Source organism: Manacus candei, unplaced genomic scaffold (genome assembly GCF_025592945.1).
Source record: "Manacus candei isolate 608988 ecotype Guabito, Panama unplaced genomic scaffold, ASM2559294v1 h1tg000015l, whole genome shotgun sequence".
In the NCBI taxonomy this organism is placed as follows: Eukaryota; Metazoa; Chordata; class Aves; order Passeriformes; family Pipridae; genus Manacus; species Manacus candei.
The window spans coordinates 18,375,496-18,388,629 of NW_026138063.1; the positions used below are offsets into that span (position 1 = coordinate 18,375,496).

A 13,134-nucleotide genomic window follows, 5' to 3' on the forward strand; every position below is an offset into this window, starting at 1 on the left:
AAATGGGGGACAAGGGATCACAACGGGTCAAGGCAAATAGTTAGTCACACTCTTCCTTAGAATTGAACCCATTGTTCAAGCAAGGCAAGCGAGTTTTACACTACTAATTTTAGTCTGCATTAGAAACTGTGGCCAGCATGGTAGCGTGGATAAGGATTAGCAGTGGTGAGCAGGCAGGCTGAAGGGGTGGCATTTTTATGCCAGGAAAAGCTGTGGTTGTTGCATATTTCTCCCCAAATATAGAATTTTTACTGTTTATCTCAGGATACTGCAAGAGGACGTGTTTGGGGAAAAAAACCTGTTGGAAATATCAACGGCATTCGTGTTAGGAAAGTCTTACAATCGACTGTCTCAGTAATGCAACACCAATGAGTCATTTGTAATGGAAACCTTGCCTTAAGGTAGAATTCAGAGAGATGTGTCTCTGCTCTTTACTGTTGTTACGGACCTGTGTACAAGAAAACACAACCAGGGTTTGGGGCTGACTCATTAAAGGGATGAAGTGGTTACTGCTGAAGGAAGACTTGGAGGGGAATGGAACTTGACAAAGAGTGGTTGCAGCTGGAGAAAAAAAAAATGTATATTGGTGCCGTCGGTGGAGGAAAAAAGAGGAACTAATTTGTGTGTAATAAATTTAAAAAATTCTTAAAATGAGGTTTACGCCTGTGAAATGCAGGATGCAGGTACAGACCTGTGCACATCTTTTGTTCCAATGCAACAGTGAGCTTCAGATTTCTGAGAGTGGATATGAGGTCTGGTTGTGCTAGAAGCTATACGAGAATATCACAGGATACAAGACCCAGCAGATGGATATAAAGAAAAAGAGAAAAAGAAAATACAGTGGCAACATTACCCAGCACAACAAACTACCCTATTCTCTGAACTCTTCTAATATCAGTGACATCACTGAGGAAATAATGGCTGCCACTTTTCTAACATAAAAGTGAGAGATGGTTTTTTTCCATTGTCCTTGCAGTTTCCATTTCTGTGCCTACTGTTTTGCTTACATGAGGTTAATCCAGAATTTGCAATGTTCTGCTGTAAAATCAGTGCAAGTACTGAACTAGAGCACACACATATACATATACTCACTTCTTCCAGTTATTGGTTCTCCTAAAATAGGACAAATAAATTCTTAGATAAAAAACAACAATTCTTTTGTATCTATAGGTTCTCTGATATCAAGACAGAAAAACACAGGCAATGCTTCAGATTCTGAGGTAAGCTCATCATTATAACTTTAAGGCTGGCCAGCCTCTAGACCTCAAGTTCCACACTTCTTTATAGATGTTACCACATGGAACTGCACATCTCCATATTATTTGCAAGAATGGAGCAACAGGCACCAGATACCTACCGATCTCTCTGGCTTTTTTTAGCATCACTGTTTTAAGGTGGGTATTTGAGCTGATCACCTACATCCAATTTCAAAAGTGTAGCTCTTTAAGGAAGTCTGTGCAGAACTCTCTGAGCAGAGTCCTTCTTGTAGAGATAAATTCCCAATCTTAATCTTTCTCCTGTCCTGTGAATGTATCAGTCAGGCCTGAATGCATAGGAAAAAAATGCATGAAGGCTTTCCACTTTTTGGAACAAAACACAAGGATTTTTTGTTTAATTCTAAAGAAAGACAAAGAGTTTTTCCTACTATTAAAAAAATAGCACACATTAAAAAAGAAGGAGGTGGTGCTATTGTTTCTTACTTTACATAGTTTTCTCCTCTATGGTTGCAAATATTTTGTTCATAATAATGAGTGGACTATCTCAGATAGGATGCTTTAATCTGAGTTTAATTAGGGTTTACACTCTATTGTAAGTGCCAGAAAGCTTCAGTGCTCTGTAGGGAACCTGTCTCTGCTGCAGTTTGATTGGTACCATCATTGCATAAATAATCTCTAAAAAGATCGTTGTCTCTGAACACACAGAATAAAAATGAATTAGAGCTCTGACACTCTATTCTTTTGACAGTCTTACAAAAAAGACAATTCAGAGACTTGGCAAAAAAGTTATCTTTATTTATACAGAACACTTAGTGGTGCAATAAAACTAATCCTATATTTTTCATTTTTATTTTTTTAAATACTACCTGCAGTAAATTATGGCAGGACACCTAAAATTCCAGTATGAAAACAAATCTGGAAAATATTTTTTTTCTTTTATAGTAATTTTAGATTTATTCTATTTCACATGAAGGGCCCGATTCTGCCTACTTATTAAAGCTTAGTAGCTAAGCTGCTAGTAAAATTCAACTTTACCTTAGTAGAGGCCAGAATCCAGTACAGAAATCTTAAATTGTGACCCTGCTCTTGAAAGAAAAAACCTGTCTGTCTGACTGAATGTTTTCTCCCACTGCAAAAAACCAGGTAGGTTCTGTCAAAGAAGCCTGGATGCAGTTTGTGGTTCTGGATGCTTAGACCTCATCTCTACCTTTCAAATTCAGCTAAGGCTCCTCTGAAATCGCTACAGGCAGATTCCCTGCAATTTCTGACAGAGGCTCTTTCCCTGACATTTGTTTCATTATTAATGGCACACGCTCCCTCACACGGGCTCCAAGGAGCCCTTTGGAGGAGGCTGCCTGTGTAGATCCCCCCTGGCTGGTGGCCCTGGCTCTGCCAGCAGCTCTCCTCCCACCACCACCACTCCCGCACCAGCCCTACATCTTCATCCCGGGAACTTTTATTTTTTGGAAGCTGACGCTACTCCCAAAAGATCCTGAATGAGTAAGAAGCACAGCTGCTAAGGACAGGCAGCATAAAGCCAGCGATATTCGAAAGCAGTTTGTAATAATTAAGGTGTCTGTTAACCTCCGCAGCTCTAAAGAACCTTTCAATGAAACGTGGGCAGGCACATTCCTCTCCGGGTTGCCAAGCATCTGTGCTTGCACTGCAAACAACCTGCAGCCTTATACAGTTATTTGCACTGGTTTATTGGTCACACTTTCACAGGAAAAAAAACCTGCAGGTTGGTGCTCTCCCCTGGCCCTGCTGAGGGTGAGAGCTGCGGTGAGCGAAGCCGACACCTCCATTGCAGGTGTGGGCAACTTGTATTTGCTACATTTGATCTGCTTATTAGGTGAAAAGAGGTAATATCTGGTTTGACATCCTGGTGCATTTATTTCTTTGCTCCATCCGCACTGCTTCTCAGATTTTACCTTTTGCCAGTGCCCTTTTAGGTTTATTTATTTTAGGAAGCATAAACTGCATCATAAACACTCCCGGCTTTGTAAATAGTTTTGATGACAGGATTTTCTTTTAGGGACTTGATAATGGCATATTATACATTTTAGGCTAACTATGAGATTTGCCTTGTGTTGTCAGGAGCAATGTAATAAAAGGTACTACCTCAATTGTCATTAAAATCCTGTTACATTTCACTTATGCTTATCTAGTTTCCCTTAGCCCTGCTGGTTAGAAAAGGCAAAAAATCTATGCATCTGTCTGTCTGGATATTGTCAAGTCACGCCGTGTGCCTAGTCTGAATAAAGGCACTGTCACAGGTCCTGTAATCAGCATCAAAGCAGTAATAAATAGGAAACCCTTATGATGATGATCACGATTAACAAAAGGAAGTGTCAATAATCTACAGTGCCTAAAGCTCACTTTTTTGCAGAGTGGATTTGCAAGTGAGCTATAAACCTGATCCTTTTCTTATTGAGGTCAGCAGCAAAACTCCTGCTAATCCCAGCTGAAACAAAATCATTCTGCCAGCTTGATGTTTATAGAAATGCATATTACCTTCACGTAGATGTTCTCCCGCTACGGTTTTTTGCATTACAGCCTGCAACTTCATTTAAGGCAAACATGACCTGAGGAATGAAATCTCACTCAAATCAAATCAAAACCTCTTATTCTCGAATAGCTAACAATAAATTTTGTCAAGTAATTTATCAACAAATGTTTAATACTCACAGATCCATAAAGAATCAGTAAATCCAGGGAGGGAAAGGCTGGGCACATCTGAGCTCTTGTACTGGGAAGGAGCTGGCAGTGACTCTCTGGTGCCAAGCCTGATAAAGGTGCACCTTTGGGGCATTATTCCCTTTTACAATAAGACTCTGTGTGTGAATGTTAAACTTCCTGGGGTTATTTTACACTTCTTTGCAAATAGCCAAGTAGTGTGGAAGTTGTGTGGGAGTGGAGTAAGCAGGACTGCATTTTTGTAGGAAATGGCTTTTCAGAGGAGATGGCTGAATTTTTCCTGCAGGCTGTGGAATTGCATACTAAAGGAAGAGCTTGTGCTTCCTCCCTCCGACTTCTTATTTTTCCTTTTTTTTTTTTTTTTTTTTTTTTTCCCCATCTAAATGTAGTGCTGGGCCTCAGGAGGCCCATGAACACACAGAGCTTCCTACTGAGGTTGTCACTTGACTGACAGCAAAAAGCTTCTAAAGAGATGGACGAGCATGAGTGGGTGGACATAGAAAAATGGAGAATGAAAGGATAAAGTAAAAATATAACTGAACGTTCATCCGAAGTCACACCCCTTTCAGGGGCTGTAATGTATTTAAATTACAAATGTTGTATTTTTGATTGGGAAAAACACAAAGCAACTCTATCTATATAAGTGTACGTGTGTGAGAGGCATTTGATATCCATTCAGAAATGCTCAGAAATGTTAAAAATTATATTAACTACAGAGATACATCCAAGATAACCACCTTGTGTCAATGCCCAATTATTTGTATACTGATATATTCCCTCAGTTTTTTAGAATAAGAGCAAAACAAATTGCGAGTGAGTGGAAAATATAACATTTCAGTCCTTACATTTCAAGATGATTTACAGTTTCTCAAAAACTCTGCGTTTGTGTGTTCAAGTGCCTGTTTGTCTGTACCACTTGAGTCCTGTAAACGGATCTCTAAATAATTCGGCTGGGGTTGACCTCTATGAAGCAGACAGGATCAAACATTTAACACATTGTCATAATTATTTCAGTGTCTGCTGCAGGTGAATACAGTTTCACTGAGGAGCTGAGACAAACACAAGAGCTGAGACAAACATCAGGGATGCTGGCTGTGCTTTTTCGAGCTGCATTAAATTGACCGTTCAAATGGTGTAAACCTGATGATGGTACAAACATGATTAGTTCCCATCAAAGACAAATCACTCCTGATAGTGAGTTACAATAACATGGCAGGTTGGCAGCAGCACAGGTAATAGGCAGTTAAGAAAAATATAACAGCTCCAACAGCTGTAACAAAATTTTAAGGAATAAATTTTGATGTCAGGTACTTTGTTGAAGGGTGGGGTTACTGGCTGAAGCTGAGAACAGGATTTAGTCCAAGTATCGATGACATCTGTTAAAACCAAGCTGGATTTTTACGATTCGTTGAAATGACACAAAGTAAGGAAATTATGATTATTTTGGCAAGACTTAAAAAAACCCGCCACAGACTGGAGCCAAAATACAGTGGATTTGGTAGAATTGCAAACATTTTATTTTATGACATTTGCAGGCCTTTTTTACATTGTCTGTGTTTATTTTACATTTTTTAAAACAAATTAAAATTGCATTAAATTATAGAAATATTTTTAAGGTTTCCAAGCATTTTATATATTTTTAATGACGACTGACTTTTCTGGCATTGCCACAAAAATAACTTCAATTAAAAAAGATGTTTTGATGCTCCATCATTCCCATAAAGTTTACCCTGACTTGTAGTAGATCTGTCAGATGCATCAAAGATGTGAAAAGAAGACGACTCAGATTGCTTTAATTGAGAACTGCCTATATTTTTGTGTAAATAATAAAAAGGAACTAAACCTTTTCTTCCTCCTCATTAGGCCAAGAATTCTTGTAGATAATTAAAGTCAGGAAGTACAAGTTTTAACAGTTGCATTGACTGTGCAGCACTGTTTTCTAACTCCCATTATCCAAGCTGCTGCTTAAAAGATTTATTTTCCACGGAAAGAGAAAAACACACCAGCTATCTCAGCTATCTTTGCAGGGTTATCTTTAAGGTTCTGCCAGTGGGAGCTCCAAAAGAGATGTTCAAGGCAAGGGAAAACAAACTGAGACGCATACTATAGGAACCTCATTGTAAATACTGTGTTAATAAACCTTCTTAAAGCAGTTTTAAAAGCCATAAAATGCATCCTCCCTAGATCTTGATCTGAAATTAAACCACGTGAAAGATACTCTGTATTTTTAAGAAAAAAAGTGCATTTGTAAGTATTACGCTTTACAGAGATTTGAATTTGGGAAAAAGTAGAATGATTTAAAGAGAAAACAGCTGATTCTCGGCAGATGTGTTTCCTGATGCACAGGATTGTTAGTCAAACTTTAAGATGCATTCAAAGTATATTTTTAAGTAATCGAGCTTGTACAGGGGTTCTGTGCGGAACCTAAAGCTAACAGTGACAAGGATTCGTTTTATCCCAGAGGGAGTCCGGGTGCGATTCCCCGATTCTGGGGTGCAGCCGGGGAAGGAGTTGCGTCCCGCACGGGGTGAGAGGAGTACCAGGAGTACCGGGGAGTGCCGAGAGGGCGCTGCGGGGGCGAGGGAGCTGCACCCACGGGTGAAGGAGGGGGAGTGTTACCGCCGCGCTAATCTGCGGGAAACTGAGCTGCGGGTGGGAGCGCGGGGGGGTTCGGCGCCCGGGGCGGGAGGCGCTGCGGGAACCGCCGCTCCTGGAGCTTCCCGAGGCGCTGGCAGCGGTACTGAGAGCGGCGGTGGGTCAGAGCCCCCCGAGGCGGGAAGGAGGGGGGGGCTGCTTGGTTTCCCCGGTCCCGCAGCGCTGCCCCTGGAGGACGGACGGACGGACAGACAGACAAGCAGGGCCGGGGGCAGTTCTGTCAGTACGGACTGTTCGAGGACGGTGCTCAGCCTACTGACGCTGCCTGACCCACCCAGGGCTTAGCGGGCTCCTAAAACCTACGATTTTGTTGTAAATACTTAGTTAGAGAGTATTTTTTTAAAGAGCCAGGTGGACGGAGCGCTCGAAGCAAAGCGGGGCTGTGGCTGCACAGCGCTGGTTCCAGGGAACAGCCAAAGGCATCGGCCACCACAGGTGTCCCCGGGCACGGCGCTGCCGCGGATGGACGCGTCCCAGCTGGGGACGAGCCTGTGCGTCCCGATGGATCTTGGCGTTCAGAGGGAATCGCTCCGAACCCGTAGCTTTCCCAGCACCCCATCCAGCCCCGGCCGCTGCCCCGGTGCACAAAAGCGACAACGATTGGCATATCGCGGTGAACCGGGCGGAGGGGGGGGAGCGTCCTCCCGTCCTCCGCCGCTGCGGCCGAGGGAGCGCCGCCAGGGGCTGCCGCCGCGCTGCCCAGCCCTCCCCGACCCTCCCCGGCCCCGGGGCAGCCGCTGCCGGCGGGAGCAGCCGCCGCCCGCCCGCCGGGCCCGCCGCCCGCACCCGCACCCGCACCCCCGCCCGGGGCACCGCACCGCGGGGCGCGCCGCCCCCGCCAGGTGGCGCTGTTGCTCAACGGTGGCGCCGGGCCGGGCCGGGCCGGGCGGGGCGGCGGGAGCAGCCGGGACGCTCCCGGGACGCGGAGCCGCTCCGGGCTCGGCGCGGGGAAGAGTCCGTGTGCGCGGCGCGGCCGCGGCTCCTGCGCCGCTCTGCTGCTCCTAACTTTTCATTTTTCTTTTTTTTTTTTTTTTTCCCCTTTTTCCGTCGTGTTTCTGTGTTGGGACACCGTGACCGTCACAGACCCCGCGGAGTGCCCCATCTCCCCGCACTCCCTGCCCGCCCTGCCCGGGGCCGCGCTCCCCTCGCCCCCCCCGCGGAGCGCCCCCCCCGCCCCGGCGGCAGCGCGCGGACCCGGCCGCCCGCGCCGGGCGCGAGGCGGGGGCGGGGCCGGGGCGGGGCGCGCGGCGCGGGGCGGGCGGCGATTGGCGGCGGGGCCTGACGGGCGGGCGGGCCCCGCCCCTCCGGCAATGTCTATCGCGCGCCGCGCTCCATGTAGGCACTTATTCCGCTGGGATAGCGCGGCCGGAGCGCGGCGGCGGCATGGCCGGGGTCCCGATCTGCGCCCTCCTCCCGCTCCTCGTCGGCGTCTGCGGGGCCGTCACCGGCTCCCGGATCTATCCCGCCAACGAAGGTGAGGCTTTGCCGGCGGCCGGGCTCCGCGCTCCCTTGGCGGGGCGGCGGGGGCAAAGTTCGGTGCCCCCGGGCTGGCGACGGTGCCCTCCCCGCCGCGCTCGCCGCCGGCCCCGCGCTGTCCCGTGTAGTCGCTCTCCGTCCGGCGGTCGCGGAGCTGGCCCGGCGGCGCTCCGGGGGCCGCCCGCGGCACCGGCACAGGTGTCTCGGGGCGGAGCGGAGCGGAGCGGCCGCCGCCCGCCCGGCGCTTCCCCCCGCGCTGCCCCTTTCCCGGCCGGGCCGGGCCGCGGGGCCGCAGCGCTCCCGGGAGCGGAGCCGCCGCGCCGGGGCGGCCCCGAGCCGCGAGGGCGGCTCATTAAACCGGTTCTCCCGGGAGCTCTCGGCGGCTCCGCGCCGTTCCCCGGGGCCGGGGTGCAGCCCGTTCTGCGGGACGGTCCGGCGGCGGCTCAGCAGGGGAAGCCCGCGGTCGTCCCGCGGTGCGGGCGTGGGGCGCCAGTCCCTTCGGGAACCCCCCACGAGGTCTCTCGGTGCTTGGCTGCCCTCCCGGGGTCCCGGGAAGTACCGGTTGTCCGCTTATCGGCGAGGTGTGGTCGCGGTCCCGGGCGGCGGGAGATGCGGTGCCCAGCGCTCCCGGGAGGCGCTCCGCTGTCCCCCGCAGGTGTGCCGGGGCTGCGCCGCTCCGCGCCCGGGAGCGGCTCCGGCGCGCCGGGAAACGAGCGTGCGATTGATTCCTCGGACCTACCCCGAGAGACTTTCCAAGTGTTTTAAGATATTGGCGCGGTCGGAACTAACATTTCATTTCGAGTGGAAGGTGGATGCGATCGTGCTCCACACATATGGAAACGTTCAGGTAAACGATTTATTTTAATATTGCCTCTTGGCAGCTGGAATTTAATCTGTTTTATTTGTACCTTTCTGCAGTTACCTTGCTGGATTCCAGATCAGTTCAGGGAGAGCTGGGGTGGATAGCAAGTCCCCTGGAAGGAGGGGTAAGTTTTAAACCGCTATCTGATCAAAAGGGTAAAGGGGGTGATTAGTAACTTTCAGAGAGTCCTAATGGCTCGATTATTGTTGATTGTGGTGAGGAGGTCAGATTTCTTCCTTGGCTTACCAAGTGAATTACTCTTTGTTGGAGAAACTCTATACTCCCTTTGGATAGTTCTGTCATGGAAGAAGTGGAAACCAAAAGGGCAGAAAAGAGGTTTCAGAATTAGGAGATTGGTTGAGGCATGGGCTTAGATGCCTATTTAAAACTGAAATACCAACAAGAAATGTGATCTGCCGGCTGAATTGGCATTCTTGACTGCTATTATTTTATCTGTGGACTGTCTCGGCTGGGGGATGTTCAGGGCAATTGCTGTTCTATTTCTAGAAGAAGGAGTGGGGATCAATATACAGGATAAACCTTTTGGTGTGATGGGACATTGCCCTATTTCAGGGTGTGAACATCGTTTATTTAGGTCTCTGAACAGATAAACTGCAGCACCCAGTGCTTGATGGTGATTCCTTGCACTTTCTTTCGATGTAGTTTTAAATAAGACAATTGTAAGAGAAGGTTGCTCGAATGCACTGCCCAGTAGTGGTGTGATGGATGATAAGAGGGTTCGTTGCTGGGGCTTAGAGCCTCTTTGCTTAGTGGAGCTGCATGCAAGGTAGCTTTATTTGTTTAGTTTAGCTTTATATTAGTGGGTGGACACCTTGCTGCTCCCTCATCTGTGCCCTGACCTGCAGGGTGCCTAGTGCTTCTGTGGGAAACTCTCGAGAATGTTGGACTTTGGAGTTGCAGGGGTATGGAGGAGACTGTACTTCATGGGACTTTTTTTAATAAGCAATTAGAAAAGCTTTTTCTTTCTTCAGATGAGCAATTTAAGAAAAATGCCAGCAATGCACACTAAACATTAATGTAAAAAACCCTCAAATCCCTTAAATATTAAATGAGCAAAAGCAGCTTATAATCCTTAAGCAGAAGTAACAAAGTCAAAGTGACTGGAAGAGAAAAGTGCTGAAAGATCAGGACCTGTGCACAACAAAGCACTGGATTCTTCAGGAAACCTACAAATTTACTTTTTTGTGTGTGTGTGCGTTCCCACTCGTAATTAGAAGAAGCAGAGCTAAGGAAACAGCAGTGAGCGGAAGGAATCCGAGGTTGCGTTGGCTGGTGATGCATTATGCATAAGCTCTGAATAACCATAACATGGGAGAATGGGGGATTGTTTTGCTCCCCCATTGTTGTTCTGGGTGAACTTGACTACGGTCCCGGCTTGTGCCTGAGCACACTGTGCTATCCCCAAAACCCGGTTTTTCAAAGAGTGGGGAAGTGATTGGCAGGCCTCTGGCAGCGCCCACGGTGCACATTCACTGCAGATTGCAGGCAATTGCCCTCATCTTTTGACAGTGTGGAAAGGTACAGCTCTATCTCGGTGAGAGTTGGGCTTCCTTGTTAATCCAGCACCCTGGAAAGGTCGGTTAATGAGACAGGGCCTTTTATAAGGCTCTCCGGGGGTATCTATGCTGTGTATTAAAACAGGACCTAAAATACAAGTTTTAATAAGTCAGCAGTAGAATCAATGATCAGAGGACAGCTGTATTTTATTAATGGCTGTTGGATTCCCCCTTTTCCCCCATGTTTCTTCTGAAAGCACCATGCAAGCTTGAGAAGGAAATGTGTGCTCTTATTGTGGACGTGACTCGTTTCACTAAACCTACATACGTGTGTTCTATTTTTAAGCCTGTAGTGAAAAATTTAAGAGTATATGGCCTGTCTCTGAGATACAGTGCTTGGAAAGCGTTTACTTTAACTTCATATGCTGCAGATTTATTTCAAGCAGCAGTGACAAACTCCTTTATCTTTCTGGGAAGATTCTGTCCTTTAGTGTTTTTCTTTAATAGTGTATACTTTATTGTCTATTAAAAAAAGTATTTTTCTAGGTCTGTACCACACTGTTCCTGAGGTGTGAGGGTTGCGTGGATAAGAAGGGCTGTAGATAAACATAGTAATGTGGCACTGACTAGTAGTAATCAAATATATAGTAGCCCTGGAGGAATTAATGAATTGCATTATAAATGTAATTAATGATTTACTCTTGCATTTCACAGTTGAAAAGCAAGTTTTGTGCCCAGAATGTTTTACTCTGCATCATTAAACTGTGGGAAGAGTTGAATTATAAAAGTTAATTTCAGCTTGAAAGCAAAAAGTTACAGCTTTGACTACATACTTAGAGTTACAAGTCATTTACAGTGGTTGGAAATCTGGGGCTGTAGTTATTTTCAGCTCTGTCAGAAAGACACACGTTTGTTTTTTTGTTTGTGTGTTTGTGAAATAAACCCAACTCTGTATATTTGTATGTTGATCAGAAGATGGGTGTGTTAAGAACTCGATCGGAAAAGTTGCCGGATTCAGTTGCTGTCTGTCTGTTGACCTCAGCGGTCTCTTTATTGAATCCTCTAGCAGCATCCTCCATTGTGTAAATGCACTAAAGGAAATCCCATCAACAAGTATTATTTCCCTCTGCTTCTTCCTTTCTCTTGTACCACACACAATATAGGTAGCATAGACAATCTGAAGATAAGCAGAATGGAAAATGATGGATCATAAAGACAATATTGTAACTGTAAACTAGCTCTGTGGCAGCTGTAAATTAAACAACTCTGTCTTCTTACTAACAACATGTTACGCTTTACGTTGATAGATGACTTTTTAAGATTTATTTTTTCCTTTTCTCTGAAAAGGAGTGACATGCTGAGTATTGATTTCTCCCCCCTCCTTCATTTTAATTTGCAGTTATCTCTAGGCAGCAAATAAAATATTATTCTTTCTGCTCCTAGTGACTCATGGTGCTAACTGCTGTCATTCTATAAACGGATTCAGCTAAGCTGGAAGCTTTTTAAGTAAAAATCACTTGCATAAGAGCAATCTTTGTGAGAAGAATGCAGGATATTATACAAGAAGCCCTTTAACGTTAAGAAGGCTTCTGTTTATCAAAACCATGGCTTCAGTAGTTCTGAAAAGCACTTCTGGGAAGTCTCTTTAAAGTTATTACTGTTTTCTAAGGATAACTTTATATGCTTCATTGGATTGCCTGCAAACCTAGTCAGCATATCATTATCTAATATTTTTTAAAAGAAGAATAAATTGAATAATATAAATTGAAGTGCTATGGTTTGGTTTTTTTTCTGGAAAGGTTTCTCTCCCTAATGCCTGTACTTTCCCTTTTCTTACCACCAGGAGAGCACTGTGATAAACTTTCTTCTGTTTCTGATAATACTTAAAACAATTTTTTTTCAGAACTGTTGAGTATGTGTGCTTTCCTTTTCTAAGTTCATCATGCTGAACTCATGAATCTCTTCTTTCCATACCCTCCTTGGATTACATGTATTGTTGTTGTTTCATAGTCATGTTGCCTGTTAGTTTGGCACTTCTGAAGATATCTGAACTTGATTTGAGGGGTGTAACAGTTTTGAAGCATGCAAGCTACCCTGATCTTTCAGCACTTTACCTCTCTGTTAACCTTTTTGGGTTTTTAATGATATGAATGTAGCTGTTTCCTGACGTTTCCTCCAGAAAAAGATATGTAATATTCCTTCTTTTTCTGCCTTCCCACTAGTAAGAAACCCTGTTTGGATAACGAAGTTATGGTAGTGTTGCTGGTAGACTGATGCTGTTGTCTCTTTACCTGTTGTTCCTTCTCTAAGTGCCACCAAATCAAGGACCCAGTTCTCTGTAGACAGCTATTTCTGCCCAGCTCTGAAGTAAAGACTGTTTGCTGAGTGTCTGGGATATGGGTAGCCCAGGAAAGGAGTTGGCAGCTTAAAGAAATAATAAGAGTTGGCTTGAGAATTTTTAAACTATGTGATAGTGATGCCAGAAATGTGGATGTTATTCTCTCTGTCTTGTGTTTTTTGTGTGACCAAGTCATGCTATGTCAGCGTTGGATATTCCCACGTACAAGACAGAGTCCACATGTTATCCACTGGCCACTGCAGGCCAGTTCTGCACTGGGAGTCTGTGAAGTCCTGTATGTAGCCCTAATCTAAGCAGGGTCCTGTGGACTGAATTGTAGTGCAAATAAACCTAGTCAGTTGATGGAGCATT

General features: G+C 45.8%; 1 protein-coding gene across 1 annotated transcript in view; it reads left to right on the forward strand.

The window, feature by feature from the left end:
* Nucleotides 1-7,863: 7,863 nt before the first annotated feature.
* The window catches only part of EPHA4 (EPH receptor A4), a 106,719-nt gene continuing 101,448 nt past the window's right edge, over nucleotides 7,864-13,134 (forward strand). The window contains exons 1-2 of the mRNA XM_051781422.1: nucleotides 7,864-8,043; nucleotides 8,964-9,031. Of these exons, the coding sequence (XP_051637382.1) occupies nucleotides 7,953-8,043; nucleotides 8,964-9,031 (159 nt within the window). The 5' untranslated portion in view covers nucleotides 7,864-7,952. The remainder of the gene's footprint in view (nucleotides 8,044-8,963; nucleotides 9,032-13,134) is intronic.